We start from the raw sequence: 19,451 nt of genomic DNA on the forward strand, positions 1-19,451 counted from the left end.
CACAATTATTGCCCCCAAGGGTTATTACTCTTCCCTCCCTCACACCCCCCGCCCCCCCAGCCCAGTTATTACCTTCACGCACAGTTATTACCCCACACACACCCCCCCGGGGTTATCACTCACACACACACAGTCATCACCAACACCGTTATTTGTCCCTCTCACAGTTACTACCCCTCGCATCCCCCCAGTTATTACCCCCACATGCACAGCTATTACCCCCACACACACACATGCACTCCCCCCTCAGGGTTATTGCTTCGCCCCGTTATTACCCCCACACACCCTACAGTTCCCACTCACACCTCCCCAAGTCATTACCCCCGACCCCGCCGCTATCAACCCCCCACACCCACCCTCCTCTCATGGTCATTACTCCGCCCCTCACACACACCCCTTCCCCCGCCCCGTTATTACCACTGGCCCTCAGAGTTATTTAGCCCAAACCCTACGGTCACCCCCCACAGTCCTCACAGGTTCACGTCCCTCACGGTTATTCCTCCCCCCCATACACCGCAAGCTCCCCAGACCCCCGCCCCTTCCGGCCACCGTTTCCCGCCGGACGGTTCTTGCTGGCGCTCCTGGGGGCGGCGGCCACCAATGGGAAGGCAGCGTGAGGCGGCCCCTCGGCCGTGGCGCAGCGGCGGCCGCCGCCGTGTCCGTCTTCACCCCCACCAACCAGGGGGAAAGCGCCGGGAGGCGCTTCGGGATCGCCTGTTACCGCAACAAGGCCATGGGATGGCGCAGCGGAGCGTGAGTGCCGGCCCGGGGCCTGCCCGAGGGCGGGAGGGAGGCCGGCCGGCCGGCCCGTGTGGGGCGCAGGCCCGTGTGGGGCGCAGGCCCGTGTGGGGCGCAGGCCCGTGTGGGGCGCAGGCCCGTGTGGGGCGCAGGCCCGTGTGGGGCGCAGGCCCGTGTGGGGCCCGGCTGGGGGGGGGCTTGTGTGGACCTCCCTTGGACACTCTGAAGAGCAGAGGGGCCCTGCAGAGGGACCGGGACAAATTGCAGAGCTGGGCAATCACCAAGCACATGAAGTTCAACAAGAGCAAGTGCCGGATCCTGCACCTGAGCCAACCCCGGCTGTACAGACAGACTGGGGGACGAGGTGCTGGAGAGCAGCTCCATGGAGAGGGATCGGGGGTTCTGGTGGACGGCAAGTTGAACGTGAGCCACCGGTGTCCCTGGAGCCAAGAGGGCCCCGTGTCCTGGTGCACCCAGCACAGCACGGCCAGGCGGGCAGGGGGGGATTGTCCCGCTCTACTCTGCGCTGGGGCGGCCTCACCTGGAGCATCCACTGTGTGCAAGGCTGGGGACACAGGAGAAAAGGAGACAAAGCTACTGCAGCGTGTCCAGAGGAGGCTGCGAAGCTGGTGAAGGTTTGGAGGGGAAGCCGAATGAGCAGCGGCTGAAGTCCCTGGGTTTGTTCAGCTGGAGCAGAGCAGACTGAGGGCAGAGCTCATGGGCTGCAGGTTCCTCAGCAGGAGCAGGAGGGGCAGGTCTGAGCTCTTCTCTGTGACAGTGACAGAGCCCGGGGAATGGCAGAAGATGTGCCAGGGAGGGTCAGTGGGACATGAGGAAAAGGTTCTTCACCCAGAGGTGCTGGACACTGAACAGGCTCCCAGGGAGGTGTCATGGCCCCAAGTCTGGCAGTGTTCAAGGAGAGACTGGACAATGTCCTCAGGCACACGAGGTGACCTGTGGGGTGTCCTGTGCAGGGACAGGAGTTGGACTCCGTGATCCTGGTGGCACTGGGGGAGCTGGGAAGGCCCCTTTCAAGCCAAACTATTCTGTGATCCGTGTAGGTGCCTTCCAAGTCAGCACATTCTGTGATTCTATGACCCAGTTTTGTGGGGCAGCCCCGTGTGGGCACCCAGCTGTGGCAGGGGAGAGGCCCAGGTGGGGCCTGGCTGTGGAGCCGGGGAGCTTTTGTGGTACGCGGCTCTCCAGCCCAGGAAGGTGGTGGGATCTGTGTGAATCCGGGTACGCGGAGCGCCCTTGGGCACAGGGCAGTGCCCTGCGCTTTCCTGGGGAGTTACATCTCAGGAGTAGAAGTTTCCAGGCTCGTTGGCAGCACAGGTTGTTCCTCCTTGCTAAAAACTCATGTTCTTTTTTATATTGTTGACTTCACAAATTTTCTAACCGTGCCCTAATCTCTTAGAGAAAGATTTTGATGAGGTCCTGCAGACACACAGAGTGTTTGTCAACATTTTCAAAGGCCAGGTGGCAAAGAAAGATGATCTTGTTAAAGCATTTGTGACGGATGACCAAACAGAAATCTGTAAGATGGTAGGTTTCAACCACTTCGCGGTTAGCAGCTTTATAAAAGCTTGGAGAAGACTTTCCCCTCCAGGGCTGGTGACTCCAGCACTGCCCTGGGCAGCCTGTTCCAATGCCCCACAGCCCTTTGGGGAAGAAATTGTTCCAAGATCCAACCTCAGCCTCCCCTGGGGCAACTTGAGGCCGTTTCCTCTGCTCCTGGCGCTTGTTCCTGGGGAGCAGAGCCCGACCCCCCTGGCGCCAAGCTCCTTTCAGGCAGTTCAGAGATCAGAAGGTCTCCCCTCAGCTCCTGTTCTCCAGCTGAACCCCCCAGGTCCCTCAGCTGCTCCCATCACACTTGTGCTCCAAGTCTTGAATATTTGATATGTATTTAGCTGAAAAGAGTTCTGAATACTCTGTAGAATATACAGCTTTTATACACTGATGTCTGTGGACACAGAAAAAAAAAGAATTACCAGTGCTGAAGAGTTTCTCACCTAAGGTATATTTTTAAGGATGCAGGGGATGCAAAGGGGACAGTTGCTCACTTGGGGAAGTCCAATGAAATGTTAAGAACAGATCTAATTTCTTAGTCCTTCTTGGTAGGATATGAACTGTGGGCTTGTTGTGAATTCAAGGAAATCTGCGCATCTTTTTTTGTAGTTTTTCTGTGGTGAGTTTTTTCTTTGAAATCTCTCCGTGCTGTCTGTCATAATGACATACATTATTAATACTGTTATTTTTTTTATCCACTTCACATCTGACCAAACCATTCAAGCAATTGTTAAATTTAACAGAGTTACTAGATTTTTCACTCTGTAGTCAAACCCATGACATTTATTAACTGGGTTTTTTTAGTTATTTACTGTCCAGATTTTAACAGAAGGAGAGCTGCAGGTATCGGACAAAGAACGGCACACGCAGCTGGAGTAGATGTTTAGAGACATCGCGACCATTGTCGCTGACAAATGCGTGAATCCCAAAACAAAGAGGCCGTACACAGTGATCGTCATAGAAAGAGCCGTGAAGGACATTCACTACTCCGTCAAACCAAACAAGAGCACGAAGCAGCAGGTCTGTTTTCTTGCAAAATCGGTTTCAGGTCAGAGGTGGTGGCTTCAAGTGTAATTTCTCTGTTTGCAGCCACAGAGGGATCAGCAAAGCCCTGGGGGCTGAATTCTGCAGAGTGATTCTTCATCCAGCCGGTGGTTGAATGCTGGATGCAAACAGCTGCTGAAACTCGTGCAGTTTGTTTTCTAACAATTCAGGGAAGGGAGAAAGAAAGAAAGAAACTAATTAAAGCAGCAACAGTGATACGCCTGGAACAGAAAGAAAAGTTTTGTCCTTTAGTTTGATTGAGGTAATAGATTGGGCCTTGCATCTGAGCCACATGTTGGTTTGCAGTATAAGTGCTATTTAAGATTTCAGACGGGTTTTTTAAGTGTTGGAGGGATCACGAATAACAAGAACTCTGCCTTTCCTTGTTAATCTACCAAAGCAGCGTTCGAGCAAACTCCCTGCAGCGCTGACAAAAGTGTCAGAAGCTGATGCGAAGGATTTGAGGTTTTGGTCTGTGTGATGGTTTTCAAGCAGGTGTGTAAATGCTCTTTGTTTTTAACACCTTTGTAGGCACTGGAAGTGATCAGACAGTTAAAGGAGACCATGCAAATCAAACGTGCTCACATGAGGCTGCGATTTATTCTTCCAGCAAGGGAGGGGAAGAAACTGAAAGAGAAGCTCAAGGTGCTGATTAAAGTGATTGAGAATGAAGATTTCCACCAACAGTTAGAAATTGTAAGCGATAAAGCCTGGCAACTGTGTGGGAGTGTTATTTTTCTCTGCTAAAGTGGCTGAAGCATTTCAAAGGGTTTCCCCAGCTGTGCTTGGCAGAGAGCTAAAGCCAGATGCCTTTCTCTGATGTCTGCATCACCCAAGACACTTCACTTTTGGTTTTCCACCAAGCTGAGTGGTGCAGTCGATGCACTGGAGGGAAGGGGTGACATCCAGAGGGACCTGGACAGGCTGGGGGGTCCATGTGAATCTTGTGAAATTCATCCAGGCCAAGTGCGAGGTCCTGCACCTGGGTCAGGGCAATACCCAGTACCAGCACAGACTGGGGGAGGGAGGGAGGGTCAGACGGATGGGCAGCAACCCTGTGGAGAAGGGCTGGTGGGTAACAAAAGGGCCATAAGCTGGCAGTGTGCTCTTGCAGCCCAGAAAGCCAAGTGTGTCCTGGGCCACATCACCAGCAGGTGGAGGGAGGGGATGCTTCCCCCTCTGCTCTGCTCTCCTGGGGCCCCCCAGAGAACTGAGTCCAGCTCTGGGGTCCCCAGCGCAAGACAGACATGGACCCCAGGGGGTCTGTCCCTCTGTCACCAGTGCTGCCTCAGGCCCTCCAGCATTTTAGAACGATGCTAAAACCCAACCTGTGGCTGGCAATGCCAACCCAGGCGATGTGATGGTGAGTTTTGACCCACACTTATATTAACCCTCCTAAAACCAACATGGAAATGGCAGATGTTTGTGCCTCCTTGTGTGGAAGCAGCTCTGGCTGCCTCCTCCCACATCCCACCCTTGCAGCTCCAGGACAGACCCCACACTGGTGGCCCTGCCTGCATCTCCCGTCCCAGAACAGCCAAAGGAGCTGCTTGTTTTGGCCTCCAGCTGGCTGATTTAGCCTGGTTCCCTTTCTCCATGAGTGATAAAACCCGGTGCTGAGGCTCCGGTGTCAGTCCCAGCCTGTGCCTATCCTTCGTTGTGTGTCATTTCATGTGATTTTGATCACATCCTTGAAAACAAAAACAAACCTCCAACGCACTCAATGTCAGCCCTCCCAGGGCAGAGATATTTCCGCGTGGTGAACGCTCCCGTGCAAATTCTCCCGTGTCCTATTTTAGGTTTCTCACCGGCAGCGGCTGCAGACAACTGCGCTGGAGCTCCTGTCAAGCCTTTGGCAGTGGTTGTTGTGGAAGGAATAAGGGTCTCTCAGGGCAGAAGAGGAAATCTCTCCTTTCCTTCCCTGGGCTGTGTCACCCCCCCCCACCTGCCACCTAATGAAACCCCAATGGCATCAGCCCTTTCCCTCCCCTGCATTTCTTAATTTATTCCTTACATTATTAATTTTCCTATATTGGAGGGCACCGTGCAACCTTTCTTTTTCCAGTGTTTGGGAATGTGTGTGCTCCCCTGCGCACTGGTGGCGTCACCATCATTGGAGGGGTTGGACAGATGCAGAGATGAGGTTCTCAGGGACATGGGTTAGTGCTAGGGGTGGGTTATGGTTGGATTCCATGATCTTGAGGGTCTCTTCCAGCCAAAATAATTCAATGATTTTATGACCTCCATCATGGGGACGCCCCGACATGGGCTCTACTGCCCCATGGCCCCCATGGGGTGGGGACAGTGCCCTACTGTGCCCCATGCAGCTCCCCTGCCCAGTGCAGGCAGGCTGTCCCAGGCAGGGCTGTCCTGTGTGGCCCAGGGGTCACTTTGGCAGAGGGATGCTCCTGACCCTGCTGCTGCCTTCCTGGTTGGTTGTATTTTGGTGTTTTCTTACTCTAGAAACCCAGGCATTGCCTCTGGTGTCTTCCCACTCGCTCCTGTACCTTTTTGCCACTTGTCACATCCATTTCCACGGCCGCCTCTCCCGGGCCAGGCTAAGACAGCGGCAGTCAGTCCGATTGCACCCAGTGTTGTCTCCCGGGCAGGAGCTCGCTGGTGGGGTGACGTCTTCTCCTCGCCTCGCAGACATGGTGAGGAGTTGGGATGCGGTGTCTGAACACATTCAGGGAATGCTCATGATAAAGCAGTTGGCCTTTATCTTCTGCTCACAACTTAACAGTTTCAGGAGACCTGAAATTCCTGTGTTGCTGCGTGTCGTTGCTCTTCCCCTCCTTTCAAGGCAGCTAAAGCATCTCAGTGTTCCCTTGCATCTGGCAAACAGGCCACAGACCGGATTCTCCAAAAACTGAGATGGAAAAATGGAGTCCAGCTTTGTCAGAGAGAAGTCTTCAACACGTTTTGTGGCTTCTCTGTTGGCCAGAGTGCAAAGACCAGACCAAGAGCCTGAAACAACTGGCACCAGGGGAGGTTTTAGGTGGGATATAGGGGACAATTTCTTCCTGAAAAGGGCTGTCGGGCATTGGAACAGGCTGCCCATGGCAGTGGTGGAGTCACCATCCCTGTATGTCCCTTGGGACAGCCGTGTCATAGAATCACAGACTCATTTTGGTTGGGAAAGACCCTCAAGATCATTGAGTCCAACCGTTAACCCAGCCCTGGCACTAACCCACGTCCCTGAGAACCTCATCTCCGTCTGTCCAACCCTCCAGGGATGGTGACCCCACCACTGCCCTGGGCAGCCTGTTCCAATGCCTGACAGCCGTTTGGGGAAGAAATTGTTCCCCAGATCCAACCTCAACTTCCCCCGGCGCAACTTGAGGCCATTTCTGTTTGTCTTATCGCTTGTTACGCTTAGGGTGGTGAGAGCCTGGCCCAGGTTGGCCAGAGAGGTGGTGGATGCCCCGTCCCTGGAGACATCCCAGGCCAGGCTGGACGGGGCTCTGAGCAACCTGAGCTGGTGACAATGTCCCTACTCAGGGCAGGGGGTGTGGTGGGTTGCAACTTGGGCAGCTTTTGCAACGGATTTGTGGTGTCTCTGCACCCCTGTGCAGTTGTATGGATGTGACTGTGCTTGGCTGCAGGATGCTGGAGGAGGAGCTGAGGGCAAAACTGCAGTCCGAAGAGGCCCGGCGAGACCGGTCGCGAGCCCAGCTGCTGAAGAACGAGGAGCTTCTCCTTGAATTTGAAAACAGAATCGACCGCCTCCTCTTCCATCTGCACGGCATCACCGTGCCTGGCCAGGTATTCACCCAGCGCTGGGTGGCGCAGTGACGCAGCGCGGTGACACTTGGCGCAGCCACCGTCACCCCAGGTGGCTCATTTTGCCCACCAAGGTGGTTCTCTCCGTCTCCAGGATGACTCTCTCCTGTCCCGGGGGGTGGAGGAGAAGCTCCAGTACCTGGGCCAGAAGCTGCAGTACCTGGCACAGCGGGCGGCCCACCTGCCCCCTGAGTGCAAGATCCTGGATAAGAGCAACGAGATACGTGGGATGTCCATCCCTGCTGGGGTCTTCGGGGACCCGCAGCAGGCTCCTCCTGATGGCCCGTCCCAAGTGTCCCCCAGGGGGACATCAAGGGCACCTCTTGGGTTGTAACACCCACCTCCCCTTCAGCAATTAACCCAGGGTGTCTTTCACAGATTTTTGTGAAGGCCAGGGATTTTCTGGAGAAAAAAATGTCGAGTGATCCTCAGAACGTGGTGGTTTCCTTTGAGGAGAGAGACAGCAGCGATGACGGTAGGAGAGCTTAGCGGGGACGTGTCCCACGGCGACTGTCCCTGCCCCTGCCTGTTGGGATTTGTGACCATCCTCGCCTGTCTCTCCCTGTCCCAGCAGAGCCCAGCCCATGAGTTCTCTCCAGACCTTGGGGCTGTCTCCAAGGCTTTGAGCATGGGTGGTGCTTTTAGGTGGGGATGTGGGAGCATGAAGGCAGCTGGCGGGGTGGTGAGCATCGAACCACAGAAGGAACAAGAAAAGATGCTGTGGGGCAAGGAGGGAGAGCCTTGTCTTCAAAATCACCTGGTTGTGAAGAACAACCAGTGCTGGGGTCTGTCTGTGGCCTCTTCCTATTGGATGCTCTTGGAGGAGCCACTGAGTTTCTGAGCTTGCCACCTGTTTTGAATGAAGCTGGAGCTGCGTCCAGCACCGCGTGGCTCCAGACCTTTCTGGGAAACCCCAGCAGCTGGGGATGGGCCACAGCAGCGGCACTGCCAGGCCCTGCAGGTCAGCCTGGGATGCTGGGCAGGAAGAGCCAGGGCTTGGCAGGAAAGCTCCCTGTGATGTCACCAGCCCTCCAAAGCGTGCTGGCTCTCCCTGGTGACATGGGCACAGCAGAAGTGGCCCTGCAGACCCTCCCCGGCCCGTTTCTCTCTGTTCCCTCCTCCAGAATCCTCTAAATCTGATGACGAAGATGACGAGCACGTCCCCACCCGGGAAGACATCAAGAGGGAGGGGCAGCTGCTGATCCAAAGCAAGAAGACAGCCAGCGTGTCACGGAATGCACCCCGAGATTAGTTTAAGGGACAAGAGGGTCCAAAACAACTTTTATTAAACCGGTGAGAAACAGGGTTTTAGCCCTCCAAAAGTGACTTAAATATAGGTTCGGGTATCAGTTGAGGAAAATTATGAAGGGGCAGCAACTAGTACAACAGGAGGTCCACAGTGTGCATGCACGTGGCTTCACCCAAAACAATGCCGGAACCGCCCCTGAGGCCCAGAGGAGTACACGCTTGCCTGAACACGGTGCGGGATTATTCTTAAAGGGATATAGGTACTCGTAGTGAGTACGGAAAGTGTACGCTCGCGATTCCGCGAGGGTAAATTTATAATACACTCGCAATCCTGCGAGGGTTAATTTACTTACACGTGCAAATGTGCACGGAATACTACACGTGCTTATATGGAAGCACGGGAGGAAAATACACTCGCGATTATGCGAGGAAATAATTTTATACGTGTGCAAATGTGCACAGAAGGTTACTCGTGCATATGTGCACGGAAAGTATAAATACACTCGCGATTATGCGAGCAAATAATTTTATACATGCTTATATTAAGCACGGGAAGTTACAGGTGCAAATGTGCACGGAAAGTATAAATATACTCGCAATCCTGCGAGCCGTTTTACTCACACCCGTGGCGGCAAGGCAAGCGGAGTCTCCATCCCGGGGAGGAGGGCTCTCGGCGGCAGCATCTCGCCCGTGCTCCGAGAGACCCGCGACAATGGGCGGAGTCTCGACGAGAGTCCCGTTTTTTATAGGCTGATCAGACCTGACTCTAGGCATTCTAGAAGCTTCTCTGCACCCCCACACCGGTTGTGGGGTGCCCCTGAAGCCTCCAAACATCCCCCACACTGGCCGCGGGCACCCAGCGGCTCACTGGCGCCTCGGCACTCCCGTCTCCTAATGACCCTGAGCCCTTCTCTCTGTCACCCTCTTCCCGAATGTTCTGCAGGGTATGCTAAATTAGGCTTTTAGACATATCTGTGGAACAGGTTTTTTTCTACAAAGACTACATACAGGTTGCATTGTTTAATGGCAGCATGTACTAATATTATATGCTCAGGTTTCACAGCCACTGATAACATATCCATTTAGGCCAGTTTGATTAACAAATATATCGTTAAGTCTATTACAGTCTCTAACCCCAGGAAAAATACACCCACGTGTTTAGTGAGAAATTATATTACGGATATACGCTTGCCTGAATCTGGCAAGGAATTATTCAAGAAAATCCACGGGTTTATAATGAGGAAAACACCCGCCCAAGCGGCGAGGAATTATTTAATACACTCGCTGATCTGGTGAGGAAATAGCTCAGTTCTACCTAGTAAGTTATCGCTCACCCCAGCGAGGCGACGAGGCTGACCCAATCCCGGGAGGCTACTTTAGGTGGCGATCCTGCCTAAGGGGAGGCTTCAGGCAGACAGACCCGCAGCTCCGAGAAGACCACAAACGGCCATTCAACGGGACCCCGTTTATATCCGTGTCAGATCTGACTGTGGGCGGTCTAGAAGCTTCACGTCTTCTCTGCACGCCCCTACTGTGGCAGGGCAGCCGCGCTCCCCGCTGCAGACACGTTGGGTGAGAGAGGCAGGAAGAAGCGGGGAAGGGTAGAAGAAAGCCCATCGGCGCTTGCAGCCCGGTGTCCCCATGTGGGGACATGGCAGGGGCGGCCTGGGGAAACCCCTCCCGCTCGGGAGACAGTGGGGTGGGGGCAGCTCCCAGAAACCCCTGCCCACTGCAGAGCCCCTGGCAGGGCCTGGGGGGCAGGTGTGTGCAGCCCCTCTGTGACACGGTCCGAGGTCACAGTGGGACAGCCAGACGTCACAGTGGTGACAGTCCCCCTTTCCCTGTCGTGACCAGCATCTGCCCCACTCACCCCGGTGAGGCCGAGTCGACTCCAAGTGCTGAGAGCTGCTCTCGCCACCGCTCTGCTCTGGAGTAGCTGCTCTGCAGTGAGGAGGAGAAGGCGGAGAGAGGGAGCACGACAGCACCAAGGAGTGTGAAAGGTGGAGAAGGAGAAGGAGGAGGAGGAGGAGAAGGAGAAGGAGAAGGAGGAGGAGGAGGAGAAGGAGAAGGAGGAGGAGGAGGAGAAGAGAAAAAGAAGGAGGAGGAGGAGGAGGAGAAGGAGGAGGAGGAGAAGGAGGAGGACAAGGAGAAGCAGTAAAGCCATTGTCCAGCCACTTGCTGCAGTTGTTGACTTGAAGCAGCAGTGGAACTAAGATGGCAAGACAGCTCTTCTTGCAGCCTCACCTGAGCCCAACTATTGAGAAGCTCGAGCGTTATGGTAAGGCCTTCAGGCCCAATTTCACATGTGTGTCTGGGTCAAGGACATCTCTGAAATCAGGATGGAAACCCAAGGACTGTGGGGGGTGGTTGCTCAGGAGTGGTGACTGCAAGGAGGGACCTGCTTGACCATCCCAAAGGGCTGAGGGGCTGATGTGGCAGCCAGGGCTCCTGGTTCCCTTCCTGACGTGGCCCCTGCCTTCCTGGGGCAGCCCAGGCAGAAACCCCTGACCCCAAAGGGCTGCCCTTGCCTGGCGCTGGGCATTGCCCACGCTGAGCTCATGTCTGAATGGAAGAGCTGAAGGTGCTCGTGGGCCACGTGGGCTCTGTGTGTTCAGAGATGTGACCCGGCAAAACTGGCCCCTGCTGGGGAGACACCAGGGCCTGCCCTGAGCCTCCGAGAGCCGCGTGGAGCACAGCCCCGTGCCCCCGCGGGCATGGCAAAGCACTGCCGGCTTCCCGTGGGAGTGGGTCACACCCTGGAGAGCTGCACCTGCAAGGAAAGGAGCCCCTTGGAGGCAGCATGAGGTGTCCTTTGGTTCTTGCCGGGCTGGAGAGAGACCACCTGAAATGCCTGAGTGAAAGATGCATCGCTCCTTGGACAGGAGTGGGCCGAATGGTCTTGAGCTTGCTGCCTCAGAGCATGACAGGTCTTTCCCTTGTTTTTCCAGAGTTCGCTAAGATTTGGGCCAGCACATCGTATCACCTCAGCCTGCAGCTGGCTCTCCACCAGGTGGGCCTTACCTCCTTCTCCCCTCACACCCTGATGAACGCTGATCAAGTCCTGACAGCCCTTTGCCATGGGGTGCAGCTGTTCTTCCCCTGCGTTGAAAGCGGGAGCAACGCCCCAGCACGACACTGCAATGCACACAGTGACATGGACACCTTCTCTGTCCATTCAGATGTACAAGAAGGTCCCCCCGTCAGAGTTGCATGTGAAAACCTGGAAGCCTGGGACACATCTGGATTTATTCCAAGCGTGGGAACCCCCTGCCTTCTATCTGATTGAGCCAGAGGGTGTTTGTCAGCTTTCCCTCACCTATTTGGTTCTTCGTAGCTGAAGGGGGGTGAGAGGGAAAAGCGCAGCCCCTGTTTGTGTTCTCCCAAGGAGCCCATCTTGCTCCTTTGTGCCTCAGGCCAGGGCAGGGCACTAAACGCCATCAGCCTCCTCTGACAAGTCACCCGTCTGCCCCTCCAAGACTTCTTCCCATCCGCCATCTCCTCTGTTCCAGGCTGTCCGCATTCCCGGAATCGGGACTTTTGCGGTTGTCAGAAAGCGAGTAGCCCTCAGCGAGCAGGATCTGGTGATCGTGGAGAGACCCGTGTTTCGACCTGAAAAGGCTGTTGTGCAGGACCATGAGCTCCGCTATGGTTGCAAAGACTTCCCTGGTAAGCAGCGTGAAAGCGGCGCTGGCCCTTGAGCAGGGTGGGGAGGGGTGCTCTGCTCCCCAGAGGTGACTGAGGGGAGTACCAGCCACCCACCGCGGTCCTGCCAAGAGCTTCACTCGACAAAACCAGCCGGCTGTGAAAGGACCCTGCCTAGCTGTTTGTTTTAAAGAATCACCAGCGGACAATACAGCTAAGAGCGCACTCTCTTTGTCCTGCTTCAACAACAGGTTCCCTCACAGCTTCCTTGGTGTGGTGTCTTCTGGTTCCGTGATGCTTCAACTCTTGCTCCCCCTTTCCGCTGCACTAGACCTCCTCCAGGCAAATGCCGGGGCTCTTCCCAGCTCCCTCAGCCTCCTTGCACGGGGGAAAAGCAGGGGAAACCCAGGGGGGTAAGATGGTTCCTTCCAAAAGCCAGTGACGGCGACACCTGCGCCTTCTAGTCACTACTGCCTTTGGGGCAGCTGTTGTGGGACCCTGGGGAGCACCCAGAGCTTGGGGCTGTGTTTGGGGTGCGTTTCTCTCTAAAGACAAAGACAGCACCGAGTGTGGGCTGGCACCCTCCAGCTTGCCCTGGGACCTGGTGCCTATCTCCCCACTTTGTCCCGCAGTCACTCTTCTTCCCACCAAGTGCCTAAGACTCTTTGTTTCCCTTTCTGTATCAGAGAAACCACAGCTGTCTGCTCCGCACCTCACTGTCCACTTTAAGAGGAAAGGACAAGCCGAGCGTCTCCTCAGAGGCGCTGGCCCAGCCAGACAGCCCAGTACCAAAGTGTTGCCCGAGGGCCTGGAGGCTGCAGACCTTTGATTGTAGCCTGCCCAGCAGGTCTGCAAGCTCATGTGTTCCTCTTCTCTTGTCTTTCAGGCCATCAAGATTTCGAACAACTGCCGTATGCTGAGATAGCCTCAGAGAACGCTGTCTCTGAGGGCACCGTGCAGCTCTACATGGAAAGGACCACGCACCTTTTCCATGCCTGCCTAGAGAACAGGAAGAACGTTGCCATCATCTGGAGGGACGTGGGCATGCTGATTGCCGAGGGAAAAGAGATAAAAAAGAGATTTTACTTACACTTTTTGGAAAGGCTGAATGGCACTGGCAAGATGCTGCAAGCTCTTCTCGAGGTAGGATTTTCACTTTCCCAGCCCCACTCCTGCTGCTTCTGAAATGCTTTCTGGGGGCTGCTTTCCCCTGGCCGACCATGCCTTGTTCAGTCACCTGGGCTCCTGGAGCTCTAGAGCACAGCAGGCTCTCTGCAGAGCACCTCCCTGGCGTGCAATGGCCTGGCTTTGCAAGAGCCACCCCCAGAGGAGCTGCACTTTGCGAGAAAAGGCCGGCGTTGATGGCGCGGAGCGCTGCGTGCCCCACTCTGGGGGCCGGGAGCAGAGGCACAGGCAGAGCAAGGCTTGCTGAGCCCAGAGCCCTTGGGCGGCTCTGGCTCTTTGCTGGCGCTGGGCTGAGGCGGAGCGAGCAGCCGGCCCTTCCCAGTGTCCGCTCCTCCCGTCATCCGTCTCTGTCCTCGTTGCAGATGCCGGAGATGAGGGACTCAGTCATCTCACGCCATGACACCGCTGCTTCCCAGACCTCCTCTGGACGTGTTATCGTCCTGCCATGGTATGTTTGACTTCACTTGGAGGAACGTGGGACAGTGGCACGGCTTATGCATCTGTCCTACTGTGGAGCTAGAGACGCATTTAGGCAACATTTCCCACTACGTTTCTCCTGCTCCTTTTCTTTCCTCTGTGGGAGAGACTGCTCTTAGGTCCGGAAACGTTAATCTGCAAGGCTCTACAAGGAACTTGGAGGGCAAGATCAGAATTCGAAAGGGTGTTAGAAAATCAGAGCACTAGATAATATTCTGCTCTCCATGTGCACTGTGAGCAGGATCATTTCCCCAGAAGCAGCAAGGGGGTTTTGTGGGAGGACGGCCATTCTCACGGGAAGGATGGAAAAAAGTGGGCACAGGCTGACGGGGTCTCACCTAGCCCTCCCGGCACTGGAGTTTCTACTGCAGCCCTCCGGGTTGGGCTGCCTTGGGAAACAATGTGGTGTCCTTTCTTCAGCCTGGTACCTTCTTGCTCTTCCAGGTACCAACTTGAGACCGTGCCGAAAATGCCAGCGCTGATAGACCTGAAAGGATGTGTGAAGGGAAAAGGTGATGGCCTGTGGTGTGAACCTGCCCCAGCAGCAAATCTGTGTGCACGGGACCAATGCAGAAACCCCAGAGCCGGATTCCCTTGAGATAAATGATTCCCCTCCCCAGAATGGCTCCTGGACAGCACGAGTATCTCCCATGGAACCCCCCGTTTCAGCACACCGATGAGAGAAAGCCATGCAAACAGTCTTCCCCAGGGAATAACGGTGCACTGTAGGCATGGGGCGTTGGATGTTAAAACAGTGTCAGAAAAGGCCTAAGACCTCCCAGGAAACATGGCTTTCCCCCAAAGGGATGAAAAGGACCACCTTCCCCAGTGTTACCACAGCCCTGAGCAGACCCGCACGTCACTCTCCTTGGAACTGGCACACAAGTGGCACCCGGTTCCCAGAACAACACCGAGATGCTGTTCTGAAGAACCGTCTCCTTTCCCGTTTCTAGAGGATGCTGCCGAGAAGCGCCTCCTCCGTCGAGCAAGGCTTCCTCCAAATCGGTTACCTGCCCTGACTGTGAAGCCGGAGCAGGGTCAGAAAGCTGAGGGGAGTGAGCCTCGCGCCAGGTGAGACACTCGCATAAATGGGTGAGCGTGACCCCCTGCTCCGGCCTCTGTGGGAGCGAGACGTTTCTCCTGGAAACACCCCAAGTGCGCTTTTCCCATGTCCCACTAACTCATGGTTTCTTGGTCATGGCAGTGTCTTGTAGCTTCTTGGCAGACTCTGCTGGCACCACTATTTCTTTCTTCCCTTCCGATGTGCAGATCTCTTGAGTAACCAAGTGCAAAGGTTGATTCCAGGAGCAGAAGGTCATTTTGGCTTTCCCTTCAGGTTGAAATGAGCCTGGCCTTTCTGTTTGCTGAGAACAGAGTTCTGCAGTTAGTTACTGCAGAGGATTGCCCTGAGCAACCAGGAGCCTCTTCTACGCTGACGCCTGTCTTACGCAGAGCCCAGTGGCAGGATGGCCCTTCTCGTGGGGTCGTGTCCTCCTCCCTTTGACACTGTGTCCCCAGCGCCCAACCTGCCCGTACAGGGCATAGCGCTATCTCCGGGCACAGGACCCTGTTCCTCTGGTTGCTCCAGCAAGAGAGGGCCGAGACCTGGGCATCCTGGGTTGCAGGGGGGGCTGTTGGGCACATCCGAGGCTGACAGCTTGGGGTCTTCTCTGTGCCTGGGGACTTGATCACAAGGATGTGAGCAGAGCACGTTCTGCTGCAGAAGCAGGTGCGCCACCTGGAAGCACAGGATGCAGAACCAGCTCCTCCTGCGCTCCTGCCAACACGCCCTGTTGTGTCTTTGCAGGCAGCTACCGGTCATCCAGAGGAGCTGCTTGAAGGAAAAGGAGGAGAAAGGAAAGCTACCGCCTCTGGTTGCACCCAGAGAAGTGGACTTCATAGCCAGAGCCATTGAGAGGAGAGAAAAGGTACCCGACACCGGATGCTGCAGGAGCACATCGTACTGGACTGTAGAGCAGCGTTGCTCCACACGTGCCAGTGCTCACAAGATTCTTCACTGGGTGTTCACGGGACCACTGACCAGTTGCTTTGGTGTTTGCTTGAAGGGAGGCGGGTCACTGTCAGTTGAGAATACACTTGTCACTTCCAGTAGCCTGGAAACACCCCCAGAGCCCTCACTTGAGGCCGTTTCTGTCGGCCAGGTGACTGCAGGGCTTGTCTGGGCTCGCCAGCTGCCGGCTGGTTTGTAGCCCAGTGGTGGCTTATCTCCCTGGTCATTCCAGACGGGCTCCTCGGTGGAGCCTGCGGGAACCTGGGAGCAAACCAGTGTGGACAGCAAGGCAGAAGAGAAGGGAGGGAGGGAGGGAGGGAAGGAAGGAGGGAGGGAGGGAGGGAGGGAGGGAGGGAGGGAGGCAGGCAGGCAGGCAGGAAGGAAGGAAGGAAGGAAGGAAGGAAGGAAGGAAGGAAGGAAGGAAGGAAAACAGCTCAGCCATGGCAGGGAAGGCTAATGCTGCCTGCTATTGCATTTTGTTTGTCCCCCAGAATAAATGGGAGAAGAAGGAGGAGCAGCTTCCACCGTATATCCAGAAATACCTGGAAGAACAGGAAGAGAAGGAAACAGAGCTGGCAGAGGCCGAGGCAGAAGAGGAGATGCCCAATGTGGAAGGAAATGGAGAAAAGCCAAAGGAGATGCAGAGGAGCCAGGTACTTGGGATTCCTGCAGAAAAAGAGCACTTTCTCCCGTGGGGCGGCTGAGACTGCAAAGTACCCTGGTACCCAAGCCGTCATAGCAGCCTTGCTGCAGCAGAACCGGGCGGGTGATGCTGCCCTTCCTGAGCAAGAAGGGGGACACAGAGTTGCAGTGAAACCCTGGTGACACTCAGAGGTCACCCCAGGGCCTGCTGAGCTCCTTCTCCCGGCTCTCCCCGTCCCGTGTGGTCCATTCAGAAGTGTTCTGGGGTCTGCGTGCTGGGAAGCAGCACCCTCCGGGTGCAGGGCTGTTGTATGAGAGTCTCCTCCTGTGCAGGAATCCAGCTCCCCCGAGTGCTCCTCAGACAGCTCCTCGAGCAGCGTGGAGTCAGACGAGTCCAGCTGTGACCTGCTGGAGATGAACATGGAGGGCTGGGAAGAGGCCGGAGAAGAGCCCCCCAGCGTCCCTGAGGACAACAGCGTCCCCCAGAAGCGGTACGAGATCTACTCCACGTCGGCCAGTGCCAGGAGACCGTCTCAGGCGCTGAGGCTCGCGAGAGACACGTCCAGCAAGAGCCTCCTCCGGCGTGACGAGCGCCAGTGCCGGCCAGCCAGGCTGCTGACACCAGCTCTCCCTTCTGTTCAGTAAAGCCCCACCTGCAAACCGCTGGGTCTGACACTGTGGGTGTTTCCTTGGTGGCTGTGGAAGCTGCGCTGGGCAGTGGCGCAGGGAAAGGCCACTGCAGGGAAGAGGGCTGGAGCCTCAGCCTCAGCCCTGCTCCAAGGGCAGCCCTCCCCAAGGCTCTGCTGTACCGGCTCGGCTGCGGCCCTGCTCTTTGTGCCCCTGCACCCCGCGTCCCTGGCACGGAGCCTGCCGCAGCTGCACATCCCGGACAGGAGCGGGAGGAGAAGGAGGAGGAGGAGGAAGAGGAGGAGGAGGAAGAGCCTGGGCACCCTGGGGAGCCGAGCTGCAGGGGAAAGCATCCGGGGGCTCGCCCAGCCAGGGCACTGCGGGGCGCCCAGAGCTGTGCAGGAACCACCGTGTGCCACAGGGACAATGGCACCCCAGGCAGGAGCCGTGCCTGGGGAGAGGAAAGCCATGGCGGGCAGCTGGGCTCTGCCAAAGCTCTGCTGGGGCTCCCGAGCCTTTTGTTCCACAGCCCCTGGCAGGAAAGGCAGGCTGGAGCCGAGGTGGGATGGGGACACCTCCGAAAGCTCCTCTGCGGAGCCCTGGGTTGGCATAAAGCGTGTCACAGGGGCCTGAGAGCGGCTGTGTGGCAGGAGGGAAGGAAGTTCGAAACTGCTGGCTGTTGGGCACCCTCACCCTGCCCGTGCTCTGTGGGGACTCCACGCAGCGGGTGTCAGCGATGCTGGCAGAGCCCAGGCAGGCTTAACCGCGCTACGAGAGATCGGGCCCATTTGTCAGACCTCTGTGGGATATTTTTTCCTGAAAAGCCCTGATTTTTGGGCATCCTGACTTTGCCTCCATAGGAGTAATTCCTACTGCCATTTACACTCTAAACAGCTGTGCCTTTCTCATGGCACCACGCGTGAGGTTGGCCAACGGTCAACAAGAATGGCTTGCCTCTTCTTAGGTGACTCTAAGCAGCTAAGGAATATATGGATATATATATGTATATATGAAGACTTATGTAGATAGGTGCCATGCAAACACCTGCCCCTGAGTTACCTACCTGCTTCCCCTCCTGCTCTAGTAGGCAGAAACGGGATTTCTTCCCTATGATGCCAGTGACTTCAGACACCCACTTTGCTTTATCTTGACGTGCCGCACACAGGATCACCTTTCTTTGCACTGGAAGAGAGTCTGGATCACTGAGAGACAGAAACCTGCAGTCGTTGCTACTCTGTAAATCAGGTCTTTTGCAGTCTTCAAGATGGATATAAAATGTAGCGAGAAGTCACTTGCAGAAATCATAGTCCTGTTTCTCCTGTAGTGTTCCTGCGCTTGCCCAAGGCGGGGGCTGGAGAAAGCGTAGGACAAGCTGAGGCACCATATGGAAGTACAAGAAAGTACAACTTTCACCCTTTGGCAAACAAGATTTGAGCAAATCAGATTGCAGTCTGGGTAATTCAGTGAGAAGGGAAACTGTGCGTGAATTTGGGGGTGGGAGGGGCTGTTTCTGTGAATAAAATGTCACACAGATGTGTTTGACATTCAAGAAGTTAACAGCAATCACTATCCTAAAAAATATAAACACCCCTTCCTTCCCCAAAGCGTTAGAGGCCTTCAGACAATACACACAGACTCACGGAGATTCCTAGATCCAAATCAGTTCACATTCCAGCAACTTTTAAATACAACCTCATACAATATCAAGTTCCCATCCATCATAGCATTTCGGGTTTGTTTTGGTTTTGGTTTTGTGGGGGGTTTTTGTGGATTTTTTTTTTCCCCCCAATCGGAATCAGAGTTTAACAATTTAAATTCTTTCCTGGTCTAAAAATTATTAGATAACAATAAGAGTAAATTACCTTAGAGTACCATACTTCATCCCATTTTTTCCAAAGTTCTGCAGAACAACATTAATTGCAATACAGCACTAAAACCCAGAATTCCACATTTAAGCCACATTTGAGTACAGTATCGTTTCAAGTTTCTTTTATCAGAATATTTCCCCAAAAGTTACTCTAATGCGTAAGGATGCATCCTAAGGGGGAGCAAGGTGGTATTTTAGCAGCGGAACCGGTTCCCATTTCGTAATTATCTCCCCAAACAAAATTCTTTTGGTACGAAATACATATATATATATATATGCCAACTAAAATACTGAGCTCAGATATGACAACCAAGTACCAAGTTCAAATATGCAGTTGGATCACAGTTACTTATTCAAGACAATATCTCCATTTTAGCACTGCACCTCAAAATTATTTTAGCATTGATCTCAAAATTATTTGATAACAATAAGAGTAATATTTCCTTTTGGGGTCTTCTGGCTTCTCACTGGGTCTTTTCACTGATATCACGTGTGCCTTTGTTTAGTTCAGCTGTAGACACTGTTTATGGTCCATAGCCTTCCGGGTACTGTTTGTGTGAATAAATCCTTTTCTTCTCAGCAAAGTGCCAAACAGGCCCCGTTCTGCAGACGTCTGTG

General features: G+C 54.9%; 1 protein-coding gene across 1 annotated transcript; it reads left to right on the plus strand.

The window, feature by feature from the left end:
- The first annotated feature begins 622 nt into the window (after window positions 1-622).
- Window positions 623-17,736, plus strand: LOC139826630 (uncharacterized). Its single transcript, XM_071802983.1, has 9 exons — window positions 623-3,327; window positions 3,883-4,047; window positions 6,957-8,427; window positions 10,237-10,660; window positions 11,331-11,392; window positions 11,892-12,048; window positions 12,911-13,167; window positions 16,189-16,350; window positions 16,673-17,736. Exons 4-9 carry the CDS (start codon window positions 10,597-10,599, stop codon window positions 16,982-16,984), a joined length of 1,014 nt encoding a protein of 337 aa, XP_071659084.1. The 5' UTR covers window positions 623-3,327; window positions 3,883-4,047; window positions 6,957-8,427; window positions 10,237-10,596; the 3' UTR covers window positions 16,985-17,736.
- The last annotated feature ends 1,715 nt before the right edge of the window (window positions 17,737-19,451 follow it).

This window comes from Patagioenas fasciata (assembly GCF_037038585.1).
Source record: "Patagioenas fasciata isolate bPatFas1 chromosome 19 unlocalized genomic scaffold, bPatFas1.hap1 SUPER_19_unloc_1, whole genome shotgun sequence".
Lineage (NCBI taxonomy): Eukaryota > Metazoa > Chordata > Aves > Columbiformes > Columbidae > Patagioenas > Patagioenas fasciata.